This window comes from Berghia stephanieae, chromosome 2 (genome assembly GCF_034508935.2).
Source record: "Berghia stephanieae isolate SIO BIC M18660-M18661 chromosome 2, UCSD_Bste_1.3, whole genome shotgun sequence".
NCBI lineage: Eukaryota > Metazoa > Mollusca > Gastropoda > Nudibranchia > Aeolidiidae > Berghia > Berghia stephanieae.
The window spans coordinates 94129218-94152741 of record NC_088361.1 but is presented as its reverse complement, the minus strand read 5'-3'; the positions used below and the strand labels follow the sequence as shown (position 1 = coordinate 94152741).

Genomic DNA, 23524 nt, shown 5'->3' with positions numbered 1-23524 from the left:
GATTGATGGTCAGACAGATTTTCAGGTGACGCCAGAAAAATGCATGAAAATTTTATGAAGATGTTCGAAAACACAGTCTTAGTTCATCGTTTGTATTTTTTAAAATAATGAAAAAGGGTTTTGAGCCCGGAACACTGGGTGTTAAGTATTTTGTTCTTTTTAAATAAATGAAACTGCCATACTGATATTTGTTCAAAATATGGTTAATGGTAATTGCAATGATAAACTTGTCAGGATAACAAAACAAAAAAAAAATAATACTAAAGAAAAAAAAATGATACACATTAAAAGTGAACATTTCCCTCATTCAAAAAAAAAAGATTAAAGTGATAAAATTTGAGGTAAAAAAAAACAAACTAAAAACCCCCCAAAAATGTACATAAAACAGTGCTAGACAGAGCACTGAGGTGTAATGGTGGTACGTTGAAGCAGTCACTGAGGTAAAAAATACGAAAAATGTGCTTGCAACAGTACCAGACAGAGCACTGAGGTGTAATGGTGGTACGTTGAAGCAGTCACTAAGCAAAAAATATGAAACATGTGCATGAAACAGTACCAGACAGAGCAATGAGGTGTAATGGTGGTACGTCTAACCAGTAATCAGGAGGTGAAAGTTTCGATCCCCAATCGAGGTAGTCTGATATCTTTTTATTTTCATGTATGTATTTTTCTTCCTGCTTTGTCTCGCACTGTTTCATACACAGCAGTTTTTACATCATTTTTAACCCCCTCCTTGCCAACTATAGGAAAATCGTCACATTCGTTACGACACAACCAACATTTTCCTTATTCAAATTTCTTTTGCACATCATAAAATTTAAAGAAAATGAACAGTGTGTTGTATAGAGCATGAGTGATAAAAAAAAATATTTTTGTGTTAGTTGGGTGTGAAGTATTGGGGAAAATCCTGAAAATGGCTGGTAAGGAGAGAGTTTAAAAAGCGTTTGCCATGCTCATTCCTTCATAATACATTCCCCCAGATGGCATTGTCCTATCTAATTTTAATTTGAAACAATATCAACCGTCTGTCGAGCGCCCCTTTTTGATGAATGAACTAACCTGAAATCGCCAAGCAATGGTTGTTCCCTGAAGCGATCTGTTTTATGCTCCAATCCAAGTCTAAAGGTTTGGGCACCACAGATTCCTTTCGTGTTCCGTCTCCCAGCTGACCATGCGAATTGTTCCTGAAACAAACACACAGTCAAATATATTTTATAAATCTTTATATAAGGTATTTGAAATCGAAACACCATCGTAATCTAAACAAAAACACCCATTTTAAATTTTGGTCAGAAAATTCGTCCTTTCAAGTACCGAATGGTTTGAGTCTCGGCTCGGAGGCGGCGCATAGCTGAGTCCTTTGAAAAGACACTTTACGCACATTATCTCACTGTACACATGTGTAAAATGAGTACTTAGCCGTTAACATCGTTGTCTTAGTCAGGAAAAAAAAGTGGTAATTTCACCTAATAGGCGTCATGTCTCGCCTTACATGTTAAGTGTTGCTGTTGACGAGGGACCATTGTGTAGCACGTTGAGTATGTTTTATATAGCGCCGGTGAGAGTTCACATAAAATTTAGATGGCCGGAAGAAAAAATCTTTAAACTTCCAGTCGGCATAATGCATAATCGATGACATTTTATTGCTATTGTCGTCGGCTGAAGAAGGATTCTGAGCCTTCCCTGTTAACAATTTTGCTCCTCTTTGAATCTATTCTACTCAGTTTTGTTCAACAATCATTAATATTGCCATATTCTGATAAAATAATTTTAAAATCATTTTGATAAGAAAACCTTTACTTGGAAAAACAAACACAACAAAACATATAGGTCAGAGACAACGCGGTTAACGGCTAGATACTCATTGTACACCTGAGTACGAGGAGAAAATTTTCAGTAAAAAGCCTTTTCCAAGGACTCAACAAAGCGGAGCTCTGAGCGGGACTCGAACCCTGGACCTTCCGGTCATAAGGCAATTGTCATACCAAGGGCCTCATCCAACTTTCGCGGCATGATATTCTTTTCAGTCTCCTCATAATATAACATACGCTTTTCTTTCCTTCTTGTCCCAATGAGGGGATCCCGATGGCACCGTTAGTAGAGCACTCGCTTCAAACGCAACGAGACTGAGATCGATCCCGGGTGAAATCGAGATACTTTTCCTGCCTCCTCACTCCCTCCCCCTGAGCCCCAATCACACACCTCAAGTCCGCCCAGCAGTGATCAGGTAGCTGGTAGTCTGTTAGATCTGGATGGAAGTTACCCTCTCTCTCTCTGTGTGGCATATCACTTAGACGTCGCCTCCCACACAGTCCTTCGGAAGAAGTCTCTGTCTTGTGCCCATCTGCCACATTCCGTCACGCCTTTGTTGAGCCATTCCTGTATATCCTGTTGCCATCTTCTTTGTGGTCTTCCTCTGCCTCTTTTGCCCTCCACCATACCCTCCAGTACATCTCTCTCTAGTGTGTCGTGTCTTTTCAGGTGCCCAAAGTAATTGAGTTTCAGCTTTTTTATCTTACTCATTAGCAGGGACCCAGTTACCACTTTTTAATAAATGCCTTCATTGTATTGTGGGAAGTTTCTTTACCATTTAACATGCCGCGCTTTAGAAAGGCACGTTATTTAAAGATTTGGCCAGAAAACAAACTCGTCCTTCAACTAGCGATCGATTTAAATCAGATAAAGAACTGAACAAGTGCGTATGACAGGTACCAGACAAGGCAAGAAAAAAAAAAGCCATCCCAAAAAATCAGTCGACCTCGAATGAGCCTCAATTAACAAAAACTCTCAAACCTGAGACTGAAGTAAGAACTCGCGAGGTCCCAGGTTTGAGAGTTTCTGCCAAGATGAGGGTTATTTTTATCGATCGATATTTTAGGAATGAGTTTTCTGGCCAAAGTTTTAAATTCGAGTCTTTCCAGAATATGGACAGTCAACTGGTTAAACTTTACTAGAATGAAATTGCCTGCTGTTTACCGTTTTGACTTTAGACTCGATTTTCATCATCTAGTCCATTCCGACGTATAACCAGATTAAAACAGTTAGTCACATAGGTTTGAATTAAAATTTTAAGCATTCTGTCCCCCCTAACAGGCTTGCCAACTAGTATGATTTATCATATTTTGAGGTCCAAAATGAAATGATTTGGTAATGTTGACTAAAATATTATGCTAAATGCAAAAGAGCTGTACATAAATAATGATAAAAGTAGAATAGTTGAAGGCCGTTAAATATCGTCTCCGCTTAGATGAGAATCTGAGTAGCCAGACTAATAATTGTCAAAGGAATTACAGGATTTTCGGAACGTCTACTAGCTTGATAAGTCTCCATAAATCCATCAAAGGTTTAATATGAAATTTTCGATGGTTGGACGTGTCGAACATATGATTTTTTGTGTGGAAATAATTATGAGAAAACTGGCATAAATATTGGGGGGGGGGGGGGGGGAATTGATAAATCTTTTCAAATGGTTGAATTTGGTTGGCAAGCATGTAATACCGCTTTCAGGTTGTTGGTTACATTTCACCGACACAACCTCTGTAAAACACGAGCCATTTAATTTGTCCCCAGAAAGGTCATTGGAGCAATTCATCCCGTTGTCTTGACCTTTTTTTCAATTTATTTGTTTTTGTTCAGCAAACTCTCAATCTGGTTAAATTCTTTGCCAATCCAAATTGTCGTTTGGCCGTCACATCATTAACATTCGCCTAGTAAACTTCTAACATTTAATTAGTGTATGCTCTTCCGTGTTGCAAACTTGTCGTCACCAAAGTTCATCTCTTCAAAGTATCTTTGATTTCTTGTACGGTGAAGAAGTCATTATTTATTATTGAGCTCATGTAATCATGTTACGCGTTGCATTGCAAGGCTGCTGTAATCTGAATAAGCACTTTTTAAAAATTTGGCCAGAAAACCCCGTTCATCTATTAAAATGATCCTCATTTGGGCAAAAACTTTCAAATCCTGGACTTCCTGGAAGATTTCCAAGAAGTCCCAGGTTTGAGAGTTTTAGACAAGGTGGAAGATAGTTTTAATTGATCGATATTCAAAGTTCAAATTTTCTGGCCAAAATTTTTAAAACGTGTTTTTTTTTCAGTGCACGGCAAAGTGAAGTATTCAACCAGACATTTATTAAAGAGCAAAGTTCAACATCATCAAAGTAGCATTCATTTTGTTAGAATCTGATCACGGTTTACACTAGAAGCTGCATCAAAAGGTCGTTCTTGTAAAATTCGACAAAATAAGACATCATTATCAAGTTACTTTGAAAAAAAACTATAGTTTCTCTGGACTGAACGATTACAATGATATCCAAAAAAAAAAAAAAAAACAGAAAACAAAACAAACAAACAAACAAAAATCCTGATAATCTACATCAAACAGGAGTTTTGGCTCTCAATAAAATTACACCCTTCAGCGCGACATTGTTCGATGTCGCCGCCTCGGCATTCCATAAAAGAATATACAAAACTAACCCATCAAACTGTCAACAGAATCGCCGTTGTTAAAACTGATCAAGGTGAGGACCTTCCTGGTCACAATGTAATGCCTTAACCAATCGGACACAGTACTTTGACCACGTTTCAATTTAATATCTTTGTCTGTTAATGTCGAATGTTACAATAACGACCTTTTGTTATAGCTTGGGTTTCTGATTAAATCTAAAACTAGGACAGACTAAATTTGTTTGGGATATAAAAACGTCTATTTTTAATCAGTGTTTTGCTCAACGCCAAGGTTAATGAGAATCTTGTTATAAATTATTCTTATTCTTTGATAATGTTTTCTTTAAATTTTATCTTTTAAACCCATTTTCAATCTTAATTAGTTGATCTATGATTGTAAACCACACTACTTTCTGTGTCAGCCTGCCCCTATCTAATGTCATGTTATTATAATCTCTGTTAAGAACAAAACAGATACGTTTTGTTGATCAATTCGCCCTCGGCTTCTCGTTTATTTTCTTTCCGGCTTTAACGAGAAACGTAGACGAAGTCCCAGGTTTGAAAGGCTTTGTAAAAATGAGTTCATTTTAATCGATCGACAATTGTAGGACGATTTGTTTGAGAATTTTTGACACAATGAGAGTCATTTCAAGGAAGGACGAGTTTTTTGGCCAAATTTTTTAATGATTTTTTTTTTCAGAGAACACCTTGCCGGTGAATATAGCCATTCTTATGATGACTCAAGATTATGTGACCCACCGGCGACTCAATGCGGTATGACGTCAATGAGAACCATATTCCTACAATTGGATTTAACCAATTAACTGCCGTCATCTGAAAGACTTATCATCATTGCCTTTTTTCACTCTGGGTCAGGGTATAGGCCACAGATAAACAGTTTCCATCCTTCTCTATCCTGAGCTAACTTTTTTTTTTTTTTTTGAAAGACTTATTCCTTAAAAAATTGTCCAGAAAACTCGTCCTTCTAAATAACGATCGACTTAAATGGCCCTTGTCTTGGCAAAAACCCTCAAACATGTGATCTCGCTCTGTTCTTTAGGTGTTTTATGTTGGTTTGGGACGTCCTGTACTATGTCATGAGAACATTTCATGGACATTGCTCTGTATAAAAGTTCAATTTTTTAAAATCTGCTTACCCAACTGCCGCCACCGATCCGTCCACGAAGAGAAAGACTGAGTGTTTATCTCCACAAGACATTTGTTTCACCGATTTATGGAGGACGTTCTTTAGTAACAGTGGCTTGACCTAGGAATAAAGGAGACGTTTTGAATGATAATGCACGAGTTTATTGTCTAGTTTGATAAACAACAAATTGTAAGCCCCAATCTCAAAACGGAATTATGTCGGGTTAATTCTAGTTGATTCTAGTTGATTTACTGCCGAAAACTCAGACTTTGATTAAGATTATGATTAGTTTTAATGAGAAGAAATCATTTTTTAAGTATGAACAAACAAAATATCATAATCTTGTGAAAATTCTGAGGTCACTTTCAGACATCCAATACCCTTCCCCCCCCCCTCACACACACACACACACACACAAACACATACACACACACACGCGACATAATTCTGTTTTTGAGATGTTGGGTTTCATTTATATATCACGAGCAGGAGTTCTTTTTTTTTAAACTTAATTTCTATAACATTTTGAGCATTGGCTTCGAAGCCCTTCACAAAAGCAATATTATAATGATAATGATATTGCAGACTCCAAAGAAATCCAGGCGTATGAATGCTAATATGCACGTGTATAAACACACTAACACTTAGACGTGCATGCATACGATCACACGCGTAGAGCATGCATTTCTTATAAATATTATGCTGGTTGGTGACTAAATCTGTTCGGTTTTGTGGTTTTATTGTGTGGTGTTAATCTCGCCTTCGGATCAGTAGGTCCCTGGTCTGAGTCCCTCTCCTTGGAAAAGGCACTTTACTCACAATCTCTCACTGTGCTCGGGTGTAATATGAGTACCTAGCCGATAGAAGCGTTGCTGTCGCTGTCAAAAAGAAAAAAAAAATATGATGCCTTACGGTCTCGTTCTAAATGTTTGATTAATCAAATTCGTGATTCATATCAAGGGGAAAAGTTTGATGCTCTCTGATTTTATAAAATATGCTCTCTTATGTTATCTCTCAATATTAACTTTAAACGTGCTCAAAGCGCTTTGCATGGGGTTTCAAACCGACAGTAATTTTCCCCCTGAATAAAGAATTTGGTAAAATCAACATTTGGTAAACCCACACGCTCGTGCCCATCAATTGGTGTGTTGAATGTCGTAAAATTAAGTTATTTCCTTCATTGCATTTATTTTATTCATTCTTTTTTTAAAACAACTTTTATGTATTGGCAACTTTCTATAGACTCGTCTCATACCAAAAATAGCAGCCAGTGGGAATTGGTAAAACAGACTAAGAAGTTTTCCAAAAAAAAAAACAAGGAGTCACTCAATTTTACGACATTCAACACAGTGACTGATGGGCACGATGTGTGAGTTAACCCAATCAAATGTTAACTTAAACAATAATTTAACACATGTAGCTGTTTAATCAATTAAAGTTATCTACCTGATTTTCTTTGTAGTTCTCTATTTGAAAATCGAAACCAAGTTGAGCAAAGAAGTTGTTTCCAAAGGCAAAGACGTTTCCGTCACTTAAGAGCACCATGGAATGACGCATCCCGCAGGTCACGTGGGAAATTGTAACGTCATTGGGCAAAGCAGGATCTAGTTTCACTTTGATTGGAGTTCGATGGCTGAACATATCTGGGCTTGCAATTCTGGTAATTGAAGTAGATGAAAGTTGAAACATTGGGCGTTTAAAAAAAACAAAATAAATATCTGAAAGGAAATAATATATACAAATATATATTTGAAAATAAAATTAGTAAAAGTATTGGTGTGGACAATGGTGACCTACGGCGCAGAAGGATGGACCCTCAAGAACAAAGTCATGTAACGTATAAAATCTGCTGAAATGTGGTTTTTCAGGATGATGGGGATAATCTGGAGGGAAAGAAGAACAAATAACAGCATACTGGAAAAGCTGGCAGTCATGCCAGAACTACTAAATGTAACCAAAAGGAGAAAACTCGATTGTTTCGGTCACATATGCCGAAACTCATGCACCCTAATGAAATATATGTGGTAGAGGGGAAAATGGAGGGCAGACGAAGAAAAGGAAAACCTAAGGATAGTTATATAAAAATATCCTAGAATGGAGAGATATGAATGGAAGAGAGTTATACGATACCGTCAACAGACGAAAGGAATGAGCAGACATTTGTCATCGCCGAGTGCGGGCAGCCATCGTCAATGAGGACATAAATAAATAAGTAAGTAAATATATAAGAAACAGTGTCAGACAAAGCAATAAGAAAACTACAGGAAAATGCCAGATACAAAAATGAGTATTGAAGGCACGAAATAACATTTCACTTTTTTGCGTTGAGATTTTCGGAAAACTGATTCATGGCAAATTACTTTCAAATGATTTTCCTCTGATATCAAAATATATTTTATATTTCTGTCAAATTTCTTGGAAATTACTAGTTTCTTTTGTTGATCTGTAGTAAATTGCTTTTATTGCGAAACATATAATAATATCTTCTGTCTGATTAACGTTTGTTATCTACGGTAAAATAAATTTCACATCACACAAAAAGAAAACCGGAATAAACTCCGATTCTCTGAAGTATTGGATCTCTTTACACACAATACTATAGAACAAAGAAAATGAGAAGCTAATAACATGAGAAAGAATGAGGTTTATAGATTGAAATGGATAGAAGAAGGAGAAGAATGAGTCAAGTCAATTCTCTGGTTTGACGGTGGCCGTAAGACCTGGTGATTGAGGTCATGTCTCAGACTGACCCCTCTTGTGAGCTCATCATTGCCATTGCCAGGACCCGGTGCCCATCTCTCGCTCTGACTCTTTGTCTTGTGAGCTCATTACCAATCCAAGGACCCGATGACCGCACTGTCACGACAGACCTTGATAGGTAAGACTCGCCCAGTCATCTAGTTTACCATATTATGTGGCTTTCTCTATTCCTCCAAAATATTCTCTCCAACTATGTGAATAAGAGTAAGAGTGAAAGAGAGAGAGAGAGAGAGAGAGAGGGAGGGAGAGAGAGAGAGAGAGAGAGAGAGAGGGGGGGGGGAGTGATGGTTAACCTGTAAAGTGTAAAGCGATTCTTTCTGCCTGTTTCAAGGGCATAGTACAATATAATGATGATGATGTAGTAGCAGTAGTAGTAGTAGTAGTAGTAGTAGTAGTAGTAGTAGTAGTACTAGTAGTAGTAGTAGTAGTAGTAGTAGTAGGTGGTGGTGGTGGTGGTGGTGGTGGTGGTAGTAGTGGTGTTGGTGGTAGTGTAGACAAATATTAAGAAGAAGAAGAAGAAGAAGAAGACAACAACAACAACAACAACAAGAGAACAAGAAGAACAAGAAGAGCAAGAAGAACAAAAAGAAGTGGAGGAAGAAGAAGAAGAAGAAGAAGAAGAAGAACAACAACAACAACAACAACAAAAAGATAGATAGATAGAGTGAGTGAGTGAGTGAGTGTATATGTGTGTGTGTGTGTGTGTGTGTGTGTCAGAGGGGAGAGAGAGAGAGAGCGAGAGAGAGAGAGAGAGGTGGGGGGGGGGGGGGGGCTGGGTAATGTTGGAGGGATTCAGGATTTGGGAATGTTACGAATGGTTTAATGGTACCTTGGATCGATACCCATTGTCTGTTTCATCGACACAAGTCACTCTGTGATTAATCTACATGAAAGCAAAGGGTACTGCTTTCTTCACAGTAACGTATGGCATTCATAATGTCATAGCTACAAAAGTCGGTATGAACCAAGAGTAAATAAATAAATAAATCAGTAAATAAATGAATAAATAAATAAATAAATATGAATTATAATAGTATGTGATGAATCAACATTGTACTCGTACATTTTATTTAGTATCAACAATACGAGCAAATAAACAAATAAGTAGATAAATAAAAAGGTACATAGATACATAAATAGAGAAATAATTTTTTAAAAATGATAAATAAATAGATAGTTAAATAAAAATGAAACCGAGTGAAGGAACTCAATATAGGAAAATGGAGTATTTAAAACCTTGTATTTCATCCACTTTTTTTTTAAATTTGAAAAGTGTGCTTTCAGAAAATAAATTAAATTTGTCGAAGTCCATCCCCAAATTCCCTTTATAGTCTTTTCCGGAGAAGTACTGAATTCACCAGGCGTCAGCCGCAGTGCAGTGAAACAGTTGAGTTAAAGTGACTTGCCCAAGGCCCCATAGTGCGACGTATAGTCGAAATCGGTACCTTTCGGGTCGATACAAAGACGATACCGCTCAGCCACGCCGCCTCATAATAACCATTAACCATTAAACAAGATTTTAATCTAATGAAATGTACGCTCAGACAAACATTGCTGGTTGTTAACAAAGCATAAGAATGAACGCATTTGACCTCACTCTACCCTTTGTTGTTTTGTTTTTTTTTACCGTGATTTGGGTGACTAGTAATCATTAGATCCTCTCAATCAGACGATAAACGTTTAAGGTTCCACTACATAAGTATGTGTGTTGTTACGATTGATCTGACGGATAGAACAGAAGAGTATTCTACTTGAGTTTGGGACTGTCTGAGTCACAGTGCAATGCTTTAACCACTCAGCCATCTCACCTTCGCCTCAGAAAAGAGATTATAAATCCAAACACTTTGTTCCACTCATCTGGAACTTCAACCCAACACCTTCTGAGTCACAGCACAATGTCTTACCCTTACCCCGCTTAGCCACCTCCCCCCCCCCCCCCCCCCCCCCCCCCCCCCGCAGCAGAGATATTATTATAACTCCAAAACTATTTTCCCCCTTATTCAAAGAATCGTTTTATATTTATATGCATTGCTATCTTTTTTTCTCAATAAGAATTTGTAAGATACGTCTCTTGTCAGGGAAAATCTTCCACGATTCTTTACACTCCTTAGACCTTATCTGGGTTGGTGTGTGAATCCGTCTGGTTAATTTGTGGACACTGTCCAGCGGTGTCCAGTATTCGGCCGGCGGCCAGTAGCAACTGATGAAGAATTCATTCGCTGAATGTAAACAAGCATTAGGAGTTTCCAAGACTCGCCCCCGGGGGTAGGAGAATGGGGACCAGAAAGTAACATAACCTTTTGTAGGGTTGGGGGGAGGGGGGTGGAGGATGGATTATCAGTCATCCCCCTCCCATCCCCAACCTCCACCCTCTAATAGATAGATTTTTGACATTCTTTATAAAAACTAAAAATAGTCCACCGGAGCCATTAAGCCCATGGTGCCGGAGTTGATCTCGGGTTCTAGAATGTGAAAAGGATAATAGCATATTAGTTAACATAAGTTGTAATGACAATAAATAGTTGTAATAATAATAATAATAATAATAATAATAATAATAATAATAATAATAATAATAATAATAATAATAATATATAATAATAATAATAATAATAATAATAAAATAATAATAATAACGATAATAATAATAATAATAATAATAATAATAATAATAATAATAATAATAATAAATAGTAATAATAATAATAATAATAATAATAATAATAATGATAATAATAATAATAATAATAATAATAATAATAATAATAATAATAATAATAATAATAATAATAATAATAATAATAATAATAATAATAATAATAATAATAATAATAATAATAATAATAATAATAATAATAATAGTAATAGTATTTGTTGTTTTGTTTACAATGTTCGAGAGTACACACACTCATTTACAAGTTCCAACATATTATTATACAATTCCAAATTCAATTATGTACCATATTGAAGAACATACCCATTCATTTATTACATATAGATAATAAAAAAGGACAACTCAGCACCAAAAAAATTAATGTGATATCAATACTACTAAGTCCTGTAATTCATACAAGCATTTTGAATTCAATCATTTTCATCGATCGACATTTGAAGGACGAGTTTTCTGGCCATTTTTTTTAAATTCTTGTTTTCCCACAGTGCGGACGTTTAACTGGTTAATATTATGATGTTTTAATGTTAAAATATTCTAAACAAAATTGATGACATTATTACCAACGAAAACGCTGATGAGAAGAAAAGAAAAAAGTGATAGTCGATCCCTGGCATTTTCCGACGGCCTCTTATGTCGTCTGGTCATCCCAATCGGATTTTCCCGTCAACAGATCACTCCGCAATCACCAACGACTCTCAAAGGGCATTTAGTTCACTAATCCGCCTTGTTAAAGTCACCGCATCACCGCATCTCATCATATCCCTCCGCCATTTTAATCGACCCTTTCCTCCTTATTCCCCCCTGGGCTTTAACGTATCATTTCCTTGTAGTAATTCCCATCAAGGATTCTCTATTTAATATTGTCTGCCCTGCGTTCCGTCAGTGAGCTCTCTGAAGACTCTTTGCACGGCTCTGTGGTCTTCTGGTATGGACCGATAGGTCCACGGCTCGAATCCCTCAACGAGCGGCGCAAAGTTGAGTACTTGGAGGAAAAAAAAGGCTCTTTACTCACTTTCCTCATTGTACTCATGTGTACCTGCTCGTCAACAGCGTTGTCTCTGTGAGGAAAAAGATTATTACCGTCTTACAGGTGTCATGTTAGTGTTGCTGTTTGCTAGGGATATTGCGCTTTATAAATGTCCAGTATTTTTCTGTGTGCTGCTTGGAATTTTACAGGCAATCTACAGGGTGTCCATTATAAAGTCTGGGTACATGATAATATAGTACAAATTCCTGTTTAAAAACCCAATCTTAATCAATCGGGATGTTAAATAGTATTTTAAATTTTAACTACACGTAACCTCTTCCTCAGTGAAGAAAAGTAGCATTCGGCCAATTTCCACAGTCTGTAGCCTAAATGAATAATACAAATACACAGATAGCGAAGTACAACATGTACCCAGACTTTGTGGTTGCTGGACACCCCACCCTGTATACTAACGAAAAAAGTGACAAAATGAGAGGCTTCGGATTTGTTCCCATCCGAAGCCTCTCCATTTTCACTCTTTAGTATTATCATGAACCCAGGCTTCAGGCAGCCTCCATCGCTCTCTACTTCACCCTGTATATTACGAATTGAACGTTGAAGATGACGTATTGTAATCAAATAGAATAAAAACCCGAAATAAATAAGCATACAAGAACAAAATAACAAATGAAGAAAAATACGAGACGTCCCTAATCCTGTGTAACAAAATGTAGTTGTTCAAGATTTTAAAAAATCTTGCAGCATCCAGTTTTACTAAAGATATGATAAAATGAGGATCATTCTTATCGATCAATATTTGAAGGATGCGTTTTCTGGCCAAAATATTTTAAGTGTGTTGCTTTGTTGGTGGGTTATTTTTTTTTTTCAGAGTTCGGCAGAATTATTTTTTTTCCACTGTTACATTTGAAGACTGAAACCTAAAATGTAATCACAGCAAATAAAATAAACAATATCCTATGGAAGTAGAAGGAATGAAATTGACGTAACTCTGCTTTTTAAAATTGTTTTTTAGACAGCCATTCAATCATATCAATCAAACGAGATATAAACCTTCAAGGTTATACACGGTTTTGTGTGTTGGTACGTTATATCCGGTTGGCGGATTTTTGTGACTTTTTTTACCTAAACACATAACATCCACAGAAGGTGTGTCTGTCCGTGGCTTTCGTGAACTAGTATAACGAAGGCCACGGTCTGTCACTCAGCCATTTGTTATTATTTTTAGACAGCGTATTAATGATTAGTTCATTCTCACTAACTTATATCAATCAGATCATAAACGTCTCAAAGGATGCACACAGTTTTCCGCGTATGTTTAATCTGGCTGGTGGTTATTACGAGTATTTTACCTAAACGCATATCATCAATAAATATCTCTATATAAAACGATCCGAGGACTTAAAAAAAAAAGAATAAAAAGAAGTAGAAAATCGACCTTAAGAAAAGACGACGAGCTGATTTTCAATTCAGTGCGCGCCCCTTTGTGTGTATCCTGTCATCGTAAAACATTTTCTTGGCGACCCCGCCGACCTGCACGTGTTTTCCTGTTCAGTCGGAGACAAGAGGGTGCCTCGTAAATTTCCTGGGAGTCAAGAGCTCCATTGTGATCCCCGTCTTCCAGGCCATGCCACACAACTTGATTTTTAATCATCAGTCACGACAAATTTAAATGCTCAATTAGATTCTTCATTGAGCTATGGTTGTAAGCAGTAATATAGAACAGCCTGGCATGCACAGTGGTATGGCTTCTGCTTTGCACACGGAACAGGGTTCGATTCTCCCGGCGCCGTTAGGCATTAAGTAAGTCTTCTATATTCTTATATCTTTTTGCGGCATTGCACTGCGGCTGATCCCATTATCTTTTGCGGCGCTGAACTGCGGATGAACCCTATATCTTTTTTTCGGCGCTGCACGGCGGCTCTTCCGTATATCTTTTTGCGCGCTGGACTGCGCCGGATTCCTATATCGTTTTGCAAGCGCTACTCTACGGCTGACGCCTGGGTTATTTCTAGATGCCATCACTCTGAAACCAGAAGATCAATTACACAAGATATGAATCCAGTCCTCCGGAAGAGTGGTTTCACACTTCCATTGAGATTGTAACCAGTATTTTGACGCGACACTATTGCTCCCTTTTAAGATGGCTATGCCAGTTACTTCATAAAATAAATGTCCCAATTGGAATCAATAGTCTGATGTCCGTCGCCCAGCAACGGCGGCCATCGTGGTTCTAAACAAAGAAAATCGGTATTTTTATTCTTCATGCTGGCTAAAACTTTTCATATGTCTTGTGATCAGAATGTGTAAAAGTCAAAGCATTATCAGATTTTTAATGTGTTTTTTATCTCTGGTACGCTTTTATGCTCGTCTGAGAAACATTTCATAAGGGCGTCCGCCATTGTTCCGATAGTCTAGAGCCAGTTATTATGTTACTATGCGTCATTACAAAGGAAGTGACGTTACGACTATTGAAGCTTATTGCCATTTGAATATAACTACATCATTGCTTCTAATAATCTTTTTTTTAAAAAACAATCTACGTAAAATATTCAACAAGGTAACATATAGATAGCCCGGATCAGTGTAAATGTGTTTATTGACAAGCCACGCATTGAGCCTGCGTTCTTCACCGTTTACTTTCTGTTTTGTTTACACGCGAGCCCAAAACAAGTTTGACTTACGGAGAAGACAAGTTTAAATGGAGCACAGTGTAAATAGGTAAGGTTAAATTAAATGCCAATTGTTGAAATATGCGGCCCCGTTCGTTCGTCGCCACCCAAGTGACTGAAATGGCTGATATTATTACATTGAAGGAATTAGAAATTCTATATTCTAATAATAAATGACATTTGTATAGCGACTTACCCCGATTTCAACAGGCTCTAAGCGCTTTTCGTGCTTAAAATAGATAAAGAAATACAACGAAAGAAAAAACAACGTTGCATTGCAATATTATAGCAATACCATAGGGTGTTGAAAATGACAATTTGATATAAAGGACGGGAGGGTGGGTAGTGATTGTAGCCTTCGTTTTGCATTATTGTCCAACACAAGGACTTGCATTGTGATGTAATTTTAGATGTGTACACCGCCTTAGTGAGTTGTCGTTTATGGTGCAGAAGAAAACAAAAAATCCATTGGATGTGATCTGTGATCTAAATAAAAAATTCTCAATACCGATTAACTTTCCATGTTCTCGAGGTCATTGGTCACATTGAAAATGTGCTCAAGATGACAAACATTGTGAAAAGTGTTCACAGCTTTTGAAATATCTATAAACATCACGGTAGGTCATTTTGTTCTGCTCAACACATAGGTATGTTTATAACTTTCATAAAGAAAGCAGTGTGCTTACTTATGTCAAAAAATATCCAAAAGTTGGACAGAAACAAATTATGTGATTGATGACCTAGTTGGACGAAAACCTGAATATAGATCGTATGCAGATGACGTCACTCAGGCCTTTGTTATTGTTTTTGCCATCCGCGTTTGTGAGTTGTTCTCACTAAACTGTATTAACAAGACTATAAAAGTTCATGGTTACACAGAGTTTGTGTGTTGGTCCGTTATACTTCCGGATGGCAATGTTGTGAACTCCTTGGCCAAGCGCATTCTATCTATAGATCGATCCAAGGCCGTGATCGATCCCATTGGTTGATCTAATAATGAATACAACTTACAATTTGCTTTCTTTTGATGGTCTGGCCTGTATTTTGAAGTAATTTAGTTTTCAGTTTACGAAGGCTATGGAATGATGCAATAGTTAGTATGCGCTTGGCTTAGAAACTCACAACATTGCCATCCGGAAGTACAAGGGACTGACACAGAAAGCAATGTGTAACCATGAACTTTTATAGTCTGGTTAATACAGTTTAGTGAGAATTACTCATAAATTCGGATGGCAAAAAGTAATAACAAAGGCTTAAGTGATGTCAACTTCGTTCTATCTATAGAGAAGGAATGAAATTGACGTCACTTGGATTTTTGTCATTACTTTTAGATCGCCCGTTGTGTGATTAGTTCTCACAGAAATATATCAATCAGGCGATAAACGTTAAAGGTTACATAATATGGTTCTTTGTGTTGGTACGTCACATCTAGCGCGCAGTTTATAAATATTTTACTAAAACACATAGCATCAATAAGATTATATGATATGTGACCAGTCGTCTCGAAACTATATTTATTCGGGAGGACCCAAATGGTTTTTAAAAGGGGAACCTTCAGAGCCATTAGATTCTGGTTTCTATAGCGTGAACGGACATTATAAATTGCTTGCTACCATTTAGATAAGAGGTAGTTTATCCCAAAGTTCTCTCCGTCAGATCTACTTAATCACAGCTGGGTGGACAGAGCGGGGCGGGGGGGGGGGGTGGGGAGGACGGTCAGAAAATAAATCTCGATCCCTTTGCGTCTGAAGCGAGAGCTTTACCAACTGAGCTATCGCCCCCCCCCCCGCCCCAATTGCTATAGGTTAAACTTTAACATTAGGCATTAGGCACCCCTGCCCATCCGAAATAATACCGTTTTGAGATCACAAATTTACTCCCTTTACCTACATAAATTGATCTTCAACTCTGAGTGCTCACTATGAAATGACTCTCCTATCACGGAGTTAAAATAAATATCATACATTGACAGTCTCTATGAATCCCTCTTTTTCTAATATAATATTATACATAATATTCCCAATTCAAAAAGAAGCCCGCTCGCCCGCCCGACTTGCCTCGCCTTTTGGCCTGTTAAAATTGGCCACAATCGCGAGTGGCCTGTGTGTAAGATTAGACAAATATTAGACCGGCCCCGTGTCAAATCAGCCCTGATGAAATTGGAAATGATGTGGATACAAACAGCCCCTGCAGACAATGTAACGGGTTCTAAAACCTTTGGCCCCTGGCTCAATGAAATCGTGGATAGAGTCATGAGCTTTCTGCCCTGGGTCTCCGCATACAAACAAACATTGGCCTGACTCCCCAATCCTGGAAGAAGAAGATGGAGTAGAGGAAAGGCAATAAATAAGGCTGAAGCCTTACAATGATGATAATAATAACGTTGTCGTATCGGTATGGAAGGGAGAAATCATTGGATGAGAAAAGAGGGGAGTATGGGGTGGGAGATTGAAAATTCTGGAATATGCATGTTTTGTCACAACCATGCAAAGCAGAAATAATGTGTCTAGGTTGATATTCAAATTTATAGGTAGCTGTTATATTATTTTTCATGGACCTATTTAAAACTGTAATATAGAATTAGAAAGCTTACATGGTAACTAAAAGTCAACAAACAATTCCTGTTTAACTACGAGGGACGAAAAGTTACCGGAAAATGGGCAAAACTTTTGAACCACGAAATATTTTTCTGTCTGTAAAAAACAGAAAGATAGAAGGTGTTTCCAATCACAGAATTGTCAAAGCTGAAGGTCAAGGCTATTGCTCGCTTTTTGTTTTAAAAAAAGGGGAGACAACCTTCCGAAATTCATCATGAAATTACCGGACATTTGGTGAAAATACAATGTCTAAGTTTCAGGTTTATCAGAAGCATTCTTGGTTTAAAGCCTGTCGTACAACTTTACAAAACAAACCAAAATTTAGTCGTCCAAAAAAGTTGAAATGTCATCAAAACGCTATTCGAGTTGAGATGATCAAATGTGACAGAAGGATTCCGTAGATTGCTTTGAAATTTAATGTTCCAAAAGTATTATTCATGAAATTGTCCATGGCATCATAATATTGCAGGGTTGAAAGTTTGTGCCAGGTGGGTTCAAAAATGGTAACAAACGAACACAATCTTCAAATAGTGCACGTTTCCTGAGACTTTTTGGATCGGTGCCAACAAGACGGCGGACCGAGACACACCTCAGTGAAGGGCCTGATGGAGACTGCCAAATAAAAATAAAACTTAATCCCTTGGAAATTTATTTCAGTACCACAGTCCAGACCTGCCACCATCTGACTTTCCTAAAATTTGGGCATTTAAATCACCATCTAGGGGGCACGAGGTTCAAGCCAGAAGATGATCTCGTTGAGAAAGTTCAAGATTGCTTGTCAAAGCTTGACGCAAAAAAAATATTTTGATTGTGTATCTTTCGCTATAGTCACGATAGCAATAAGGCACTGGTCTGCACGCAGACTTCATTAAAGCTAAAGAATGACTCTTAAACAGAGGTAAGTTTCATGTATAATATATGTCATCAATACTTTTTGAGTTATTACAAAATTCCCGGTATGTTTTTGTTATTTTCGGACGTCCCCTTGGGTAGCATTTGATAAAACATGAAAGTATTATAACAAGTGAGGAGTTGACTTTCAAAGAAAGCGCAAGCGTACGTAAAACGACTTAAATCTCTTTTGACACATTTGAACCATTAATTTAAAAAATTGAACTTTAAAAACAATCTGGGTATTGCCAAAGAAAACAGATATGTTCCTTTTTAGTTCAATAAATAAATGACGAAAAAAAGCAATTTTATCTGTGTGATGGAAAAAGAGACTCAAAAGGTTTTGAAAGTGTCACTTCCTCAAGTATTAGACATCAAAATCTACATGTACGACAAAACGTGAAGTCCCAGTTTTTAGAGCTTTTGGAAAGATGAGGATCATTCTAATCAATCGATATTTAAAGGATGGGTAATCTGATCAAATTTTGAAAAATTACATTTGGTTTTTCAGAGAACGCAGAAAAGTAATGGAGATAGGTAAGTCTCAGTTTTGAGTCGCGTTGAAGACGGCGTAATGTTGAATCCTTGGGAAATGCTTCTAACCCTCACATTTTCAATATTTCGTATAATCTGGTATTAAATCAAAGTTAGGAGACGAATAGGGTTATGTATATGTGTGTCAGGGGGAGAGAGAGAGAGAGAGAGAGAGAGAGAGAGAGAGAGAGAGAGAGAGAGAGATTTTTAAAAAAGACAAATTGAGAAGCGTGTTTGTATTTTAAGTTTCTTTCGAAAGATCAAAACACCACCGGGACAATCAGCGTCATTACTATGATGGGCATATTATAATATTATTATAAAGGCATTCATTTTAACCCAACTGGTGTATTAACTCACTCAATCCTAGAGATTTTTGCTACTTTTCAAAATTGGAGAAAAAAAATGTATTAAAACTGAGCATGTACATAGATTGTTTTATTCAACTACCATTTACATGTAAAAACTAAAAACATTAGCTTTGATACAACGCCTATAATTTGTCTCAGAAAAATGTAATAAATTAATGAATAGGCATGGGTAAAGGTAACCCGGGTAAACTATGGATATAGTCGGTGTTAGGCTTGAGTGAGTTAATGATTCACCCATGGCTTTGGTTGGATCTATCAAATGAGTTACTTAAAACCACGAGCTTGCCAGTGACTGTTAATGCACAGTAAAAATAACGAATTCAGTCAATCCATATCCTTGAAAGAATACCATTATTCCACAGCTCGGAGTAAGATTATTTCGTAACCAATAAGTTATAAACAGCTATATTTTGCAATGAATGCAAGTCATCCATGGAGATCAATTTAGAAAATAATTGGGTTCAACAGTCGTGACGTCACTTCCCGCATAGTGACTTAGTAACTGGTTCTTAACTATCGGACCAATGGCGGACGCCCTTATGAAATACTTCTCCGACGAGAATAAAAATGTATCCAGAGGAGAAAAACATTATAAATTTAATCATGTTTCCATTTTTATGCATTCTGATCTCATGATCTGTGAACAATTTCTAACCAGCATGAAGAATAAAAAGTACCGATTTTCTTTGGTTAGAACCCAGCTGCTCGTTGCTGGGCGGACGTGACATCAGACTATTGAATCCCCACTTTAACATTTGAGTTGTATTCAGAATTATTTCAGATTGTCAACCAGATAGATATCGTTTTAAATTTTATTTAGGCCCATAAAGTGAGCAAAATTATTGTGCAAACATTTAATTCAGGATTAGGAAAGTCAACTCCTCAACTTAAGCGCTTAGAGTCTGGTGTCTCGGAGTTATAGCGCTATATAAGTTTTCAGCATTATTATTATTATTATTATTATTATTATTATTATTATTATTATTATTATTATTATTATTATTATTATTATTATTATTATTATTATTATTATTCAACGGTTTTTAAATTATTTTTCTACGGCTATGTTTTTACAAAGAAAAAATAGATTAGATAATATTATGATGTTAAGCTTAAAATTTAATCTTCATCACCTGGTTGACTGGGGGTCCCGATAGCTCAGCACTCGCTTCACACGAATAGAAACCAAGATCGATCCCGGGTGCAGTTAAGATTTTTTTCTGAACCCCCTGTCCACCCAGCAGTGAATGGATAGCTGAGTCTGTTAGATTTGGCGGAAAGTACTTTGCGATAGATTAGCATCCTAACAAAATGATAGCAAACAATTGCTATTGTCCGTTTCACGCTATAGAAACCGGGATAAACTCCGGCACTATGGGTCCAATGGCTTTGAAGGACTACCTTTTTACGACACCTGGTTCATTCCGAAATAACACCGTTTTGAAACGGTGGGTCACAAATTCTACTCGAGTACAGTAACAGTAGTGGTAAAGGCCATAGCAGCTGATTAAGGGTTAAACCCTGAAACCAAATGGAACGTAAAACCGTGAAATCACAAGCTCCAGCATTGCGTGTTTTCCAATAAACTCGAATTGGCCCCGAGCAGAGCTGAGATTGCTTGGGCATTTAGCCTCTTGTCGGGGTACAATGTTATTACCCTTCCAATTTCTACCCTTTTCTTCCTCTAGGGTTGTGGTTTATTTTTATCTTTAATTTCCTATTGTTTGAAAAAAAAAAACCCCAAAAAACATCAGTTCTATAGACGCGTCTATTTCTCTCTCTCTCTCTCTCTCTCTCTCTCTCTCTCTCTCTCTCTCTCTCTCTCTCCTCTCTCTCCTCTCTCTCTCTCTCTCTCTCTCTCTCTCTCTCTCTCCCTATCTCTCTCTCTCTCTCATACTATATATATATATATATATATATATATATATATATATATATCGCTTTTCTTTTTTTTTCTCTATATATCTATTTGTATATCTACATAACTCAATCTATATCTACATAGACTGCCAATCCATCTATCTGTCTGTCTATCTATTTATCTATCTACCTACTTGTCTATCTATCCTTCTTTATATCTATATATATATATATATATATATATATATATATATATATATATATATATATATATATATATAATCAGTCTGTCTGTCTGAGAATCAATCTATCTATAAATACTTATTTAATTTTTATTTATTTATTTATTTAGTTATTTAGTTATCTGTTTATGTATCATCTATAAAGTCATACTTACTGCCCACTGCTTCCATTTCCCCAAGCGTAAATTTCGTCAGAATCTGGAGACAGAAATAAAATATGATAATGATTTTGACGATGATGATGATGATGATGATGATGATGATGATGATGATGATGATGATGATGATGATGATGATGATGATGATGCTGATGATGATGATGAAGACGATGACGACGACGACGCTGTCTCTTTTTCTAAGATCTATCTATTTTTTTCATCTGCGTCTCCCTCTTTATCTTTTTATCTATTTTTTTACTCATTTATTAATCTCACCCTCTTCCTATCCATCTAACCCTTCTGTCTATATATCTATCTATTTATCTCTTCCCACCTCTCTCTCACTCTCTCTCTCTCTCTCTCTCTCTCTCTATTTATCTATCTATCTATCTATCTATCAATCACTTTCTATTTAAACTCTCCCTTCCTTCTCTTTCTTCCCCCTTCCCTCCTAATCCTCTCTTACTCATGTTATCTAATCTCTCATATTTGTTACCTCTATCTATCTATCTACCTATCTCTCTATCTATCCATCACTCTCTCTCTCTCTCTCTATATATATATATATATATATATATATATATATATATATACCAATCTATCTAGCTAGCTAGCTCGATAGCTATCTATCTGTCTTCTCTGTCTGTCTGTTTACTGTCTATCTATCTATTTATTTATCGATCTATCTTTATTGATCTATTTATATCTATCTCTCCTTTTCTCTCTCCCTCCCCTCTCTCTCTCTCTCTCTCTCTATCTCTATCTATCTCTATCTCTCTCTATCTCTCTCTCTCTCTCTCTCTTTGTTTCTTTCTTTCTTTCTTTCATTCATTCTTTCTCTCTCCTTTCGCCGCCCACCCCTTCCATATCATACCCTATCTTTTCACCATACACACACACACACACACACACACACACACGCACACACAACTTGTTCAATTCGTGTCATGAATATCATACCCGATCAATCCACGTCACGAAAACACCCAGGCCAAATTATTCGTCCCCTAATAACCTTTTATTCTTTCATATCAACTCATCTCGATCGTGCTCGTCTTAAAATGTGACTCATCGTCCTTCGTCGGTATCATGTCGGAGCGAACCAGATACCAACATGTAGTCTTAAAGCCAAAATGTCTAGAAATGACTTGAACATTTATATAGAGCAATATCCACTAAACGTGCTTAAGGAGCTTTACAAGTCGCTTTACCCTAGCCGATAGCAAAATGAATTGAATATGAAGGTCGAGACATAACTCCTGTTAAGCGATATTATATTATATATTCTTTTTTCCCCGACAGATAAAACGCTGTTAACGGCCAATTACTCATTTGACACCTGAGTACAGTGAGAGAATGTAAGTAAAGAGCCTTTTACAAGGACTCATCTATGCGCTACTCAGAGCGGGATTCGAACTTTGGACCTTCCGATTCGAAGGCGAGTGTTATACCACAAGACCGCATAGCCGCCCAAATTATGAGACCAGTCATCTCAAAGTTCAAACGTGGATGAATTAGATGCGTATGCTTGAATTTATTTATAGCCACAAATCTTTTTAAAAAATTAATGCCCTTCCGCCATGCCATCATAAGACATCGTCGCCTGTGTATTCCATGAAGAAATATAGATATTTCATCAAACAAGTTGTCTGATGTCAACAGGAATCACCCATGTTGTCCAAGTGAGCAAATTGGGGGTTAATAATCTTGCCCAAGGAAAAATAACGAAAGTTTCTGAAGCGGGGCTCACATTCTTTCGCCGTAGTCGGTTGTAAAATAAGGACCTGACCGTTAATAGTGTTGTCTCTGTCACATTGCCGAGCAGCGTCATTTATCGTCCTAAATGTTAAGTGTCGCTATTTGCCGGGGACCCATTGTAAAGCGCTTTATGCGCGTTTAGCCGATCTTGCGCTATTAAATGTTTTATTTCTATTTCTCAGATGGAGAATACAATTCAATACATTGCAAACGACAGACCCAAAGTGCGTATTACTTATATTTTCAATTCCAAAGTCACTTCTCGTGGCCCACTTTATCCAAACACGATACCGTATAGACGCGACGAGTCGCGAATGTAAGAATATACGATAGGGAATGAGATTAGCGGAAGAGTAGCGTCCCTTGATTGGACGTCACCCATAGTCTGTGACGTCACCGGCGGAAAAGTTATTAGAGAGAGAACATCATG

The 23524-nt window shown here is 37.0% G+C and overlaps 1 protein-coding gene across 9 annotated transcripts in view; it reads right to left on the bottom strand.

Moving 5' to 3' along the window:
- Positions 1–23524, bottom strand: part of LOC144965905 (uncharacterized) — a 152659-nt gene that overhangs the window by 73552 nt on the left and 55583 nt on the right. For all 9 annotated transcript variants that reach the window (XM_078901735.1, XM_078901734.1, XM_078901739.1 and 6 more), the window contains exons 4-7: positions 21334–21376; positions 7039–7249; positions 5603–5712; positions 1060–1184 (exon numbers count right to left, since the gene is read on the bottom strand). In XM_078901735.1, the coding sequence (XP_078757861.1) occupies positions 1060–1184; positions 5603–5712; positions 7039–7249; positions 21334–21376 (489 nt within the window). The remainder of the gene's footprint in view (positions 1–1059; positions 1185–5602; positions 5713–7038; positions 7250–21333; positions 21377–23524) is intronic.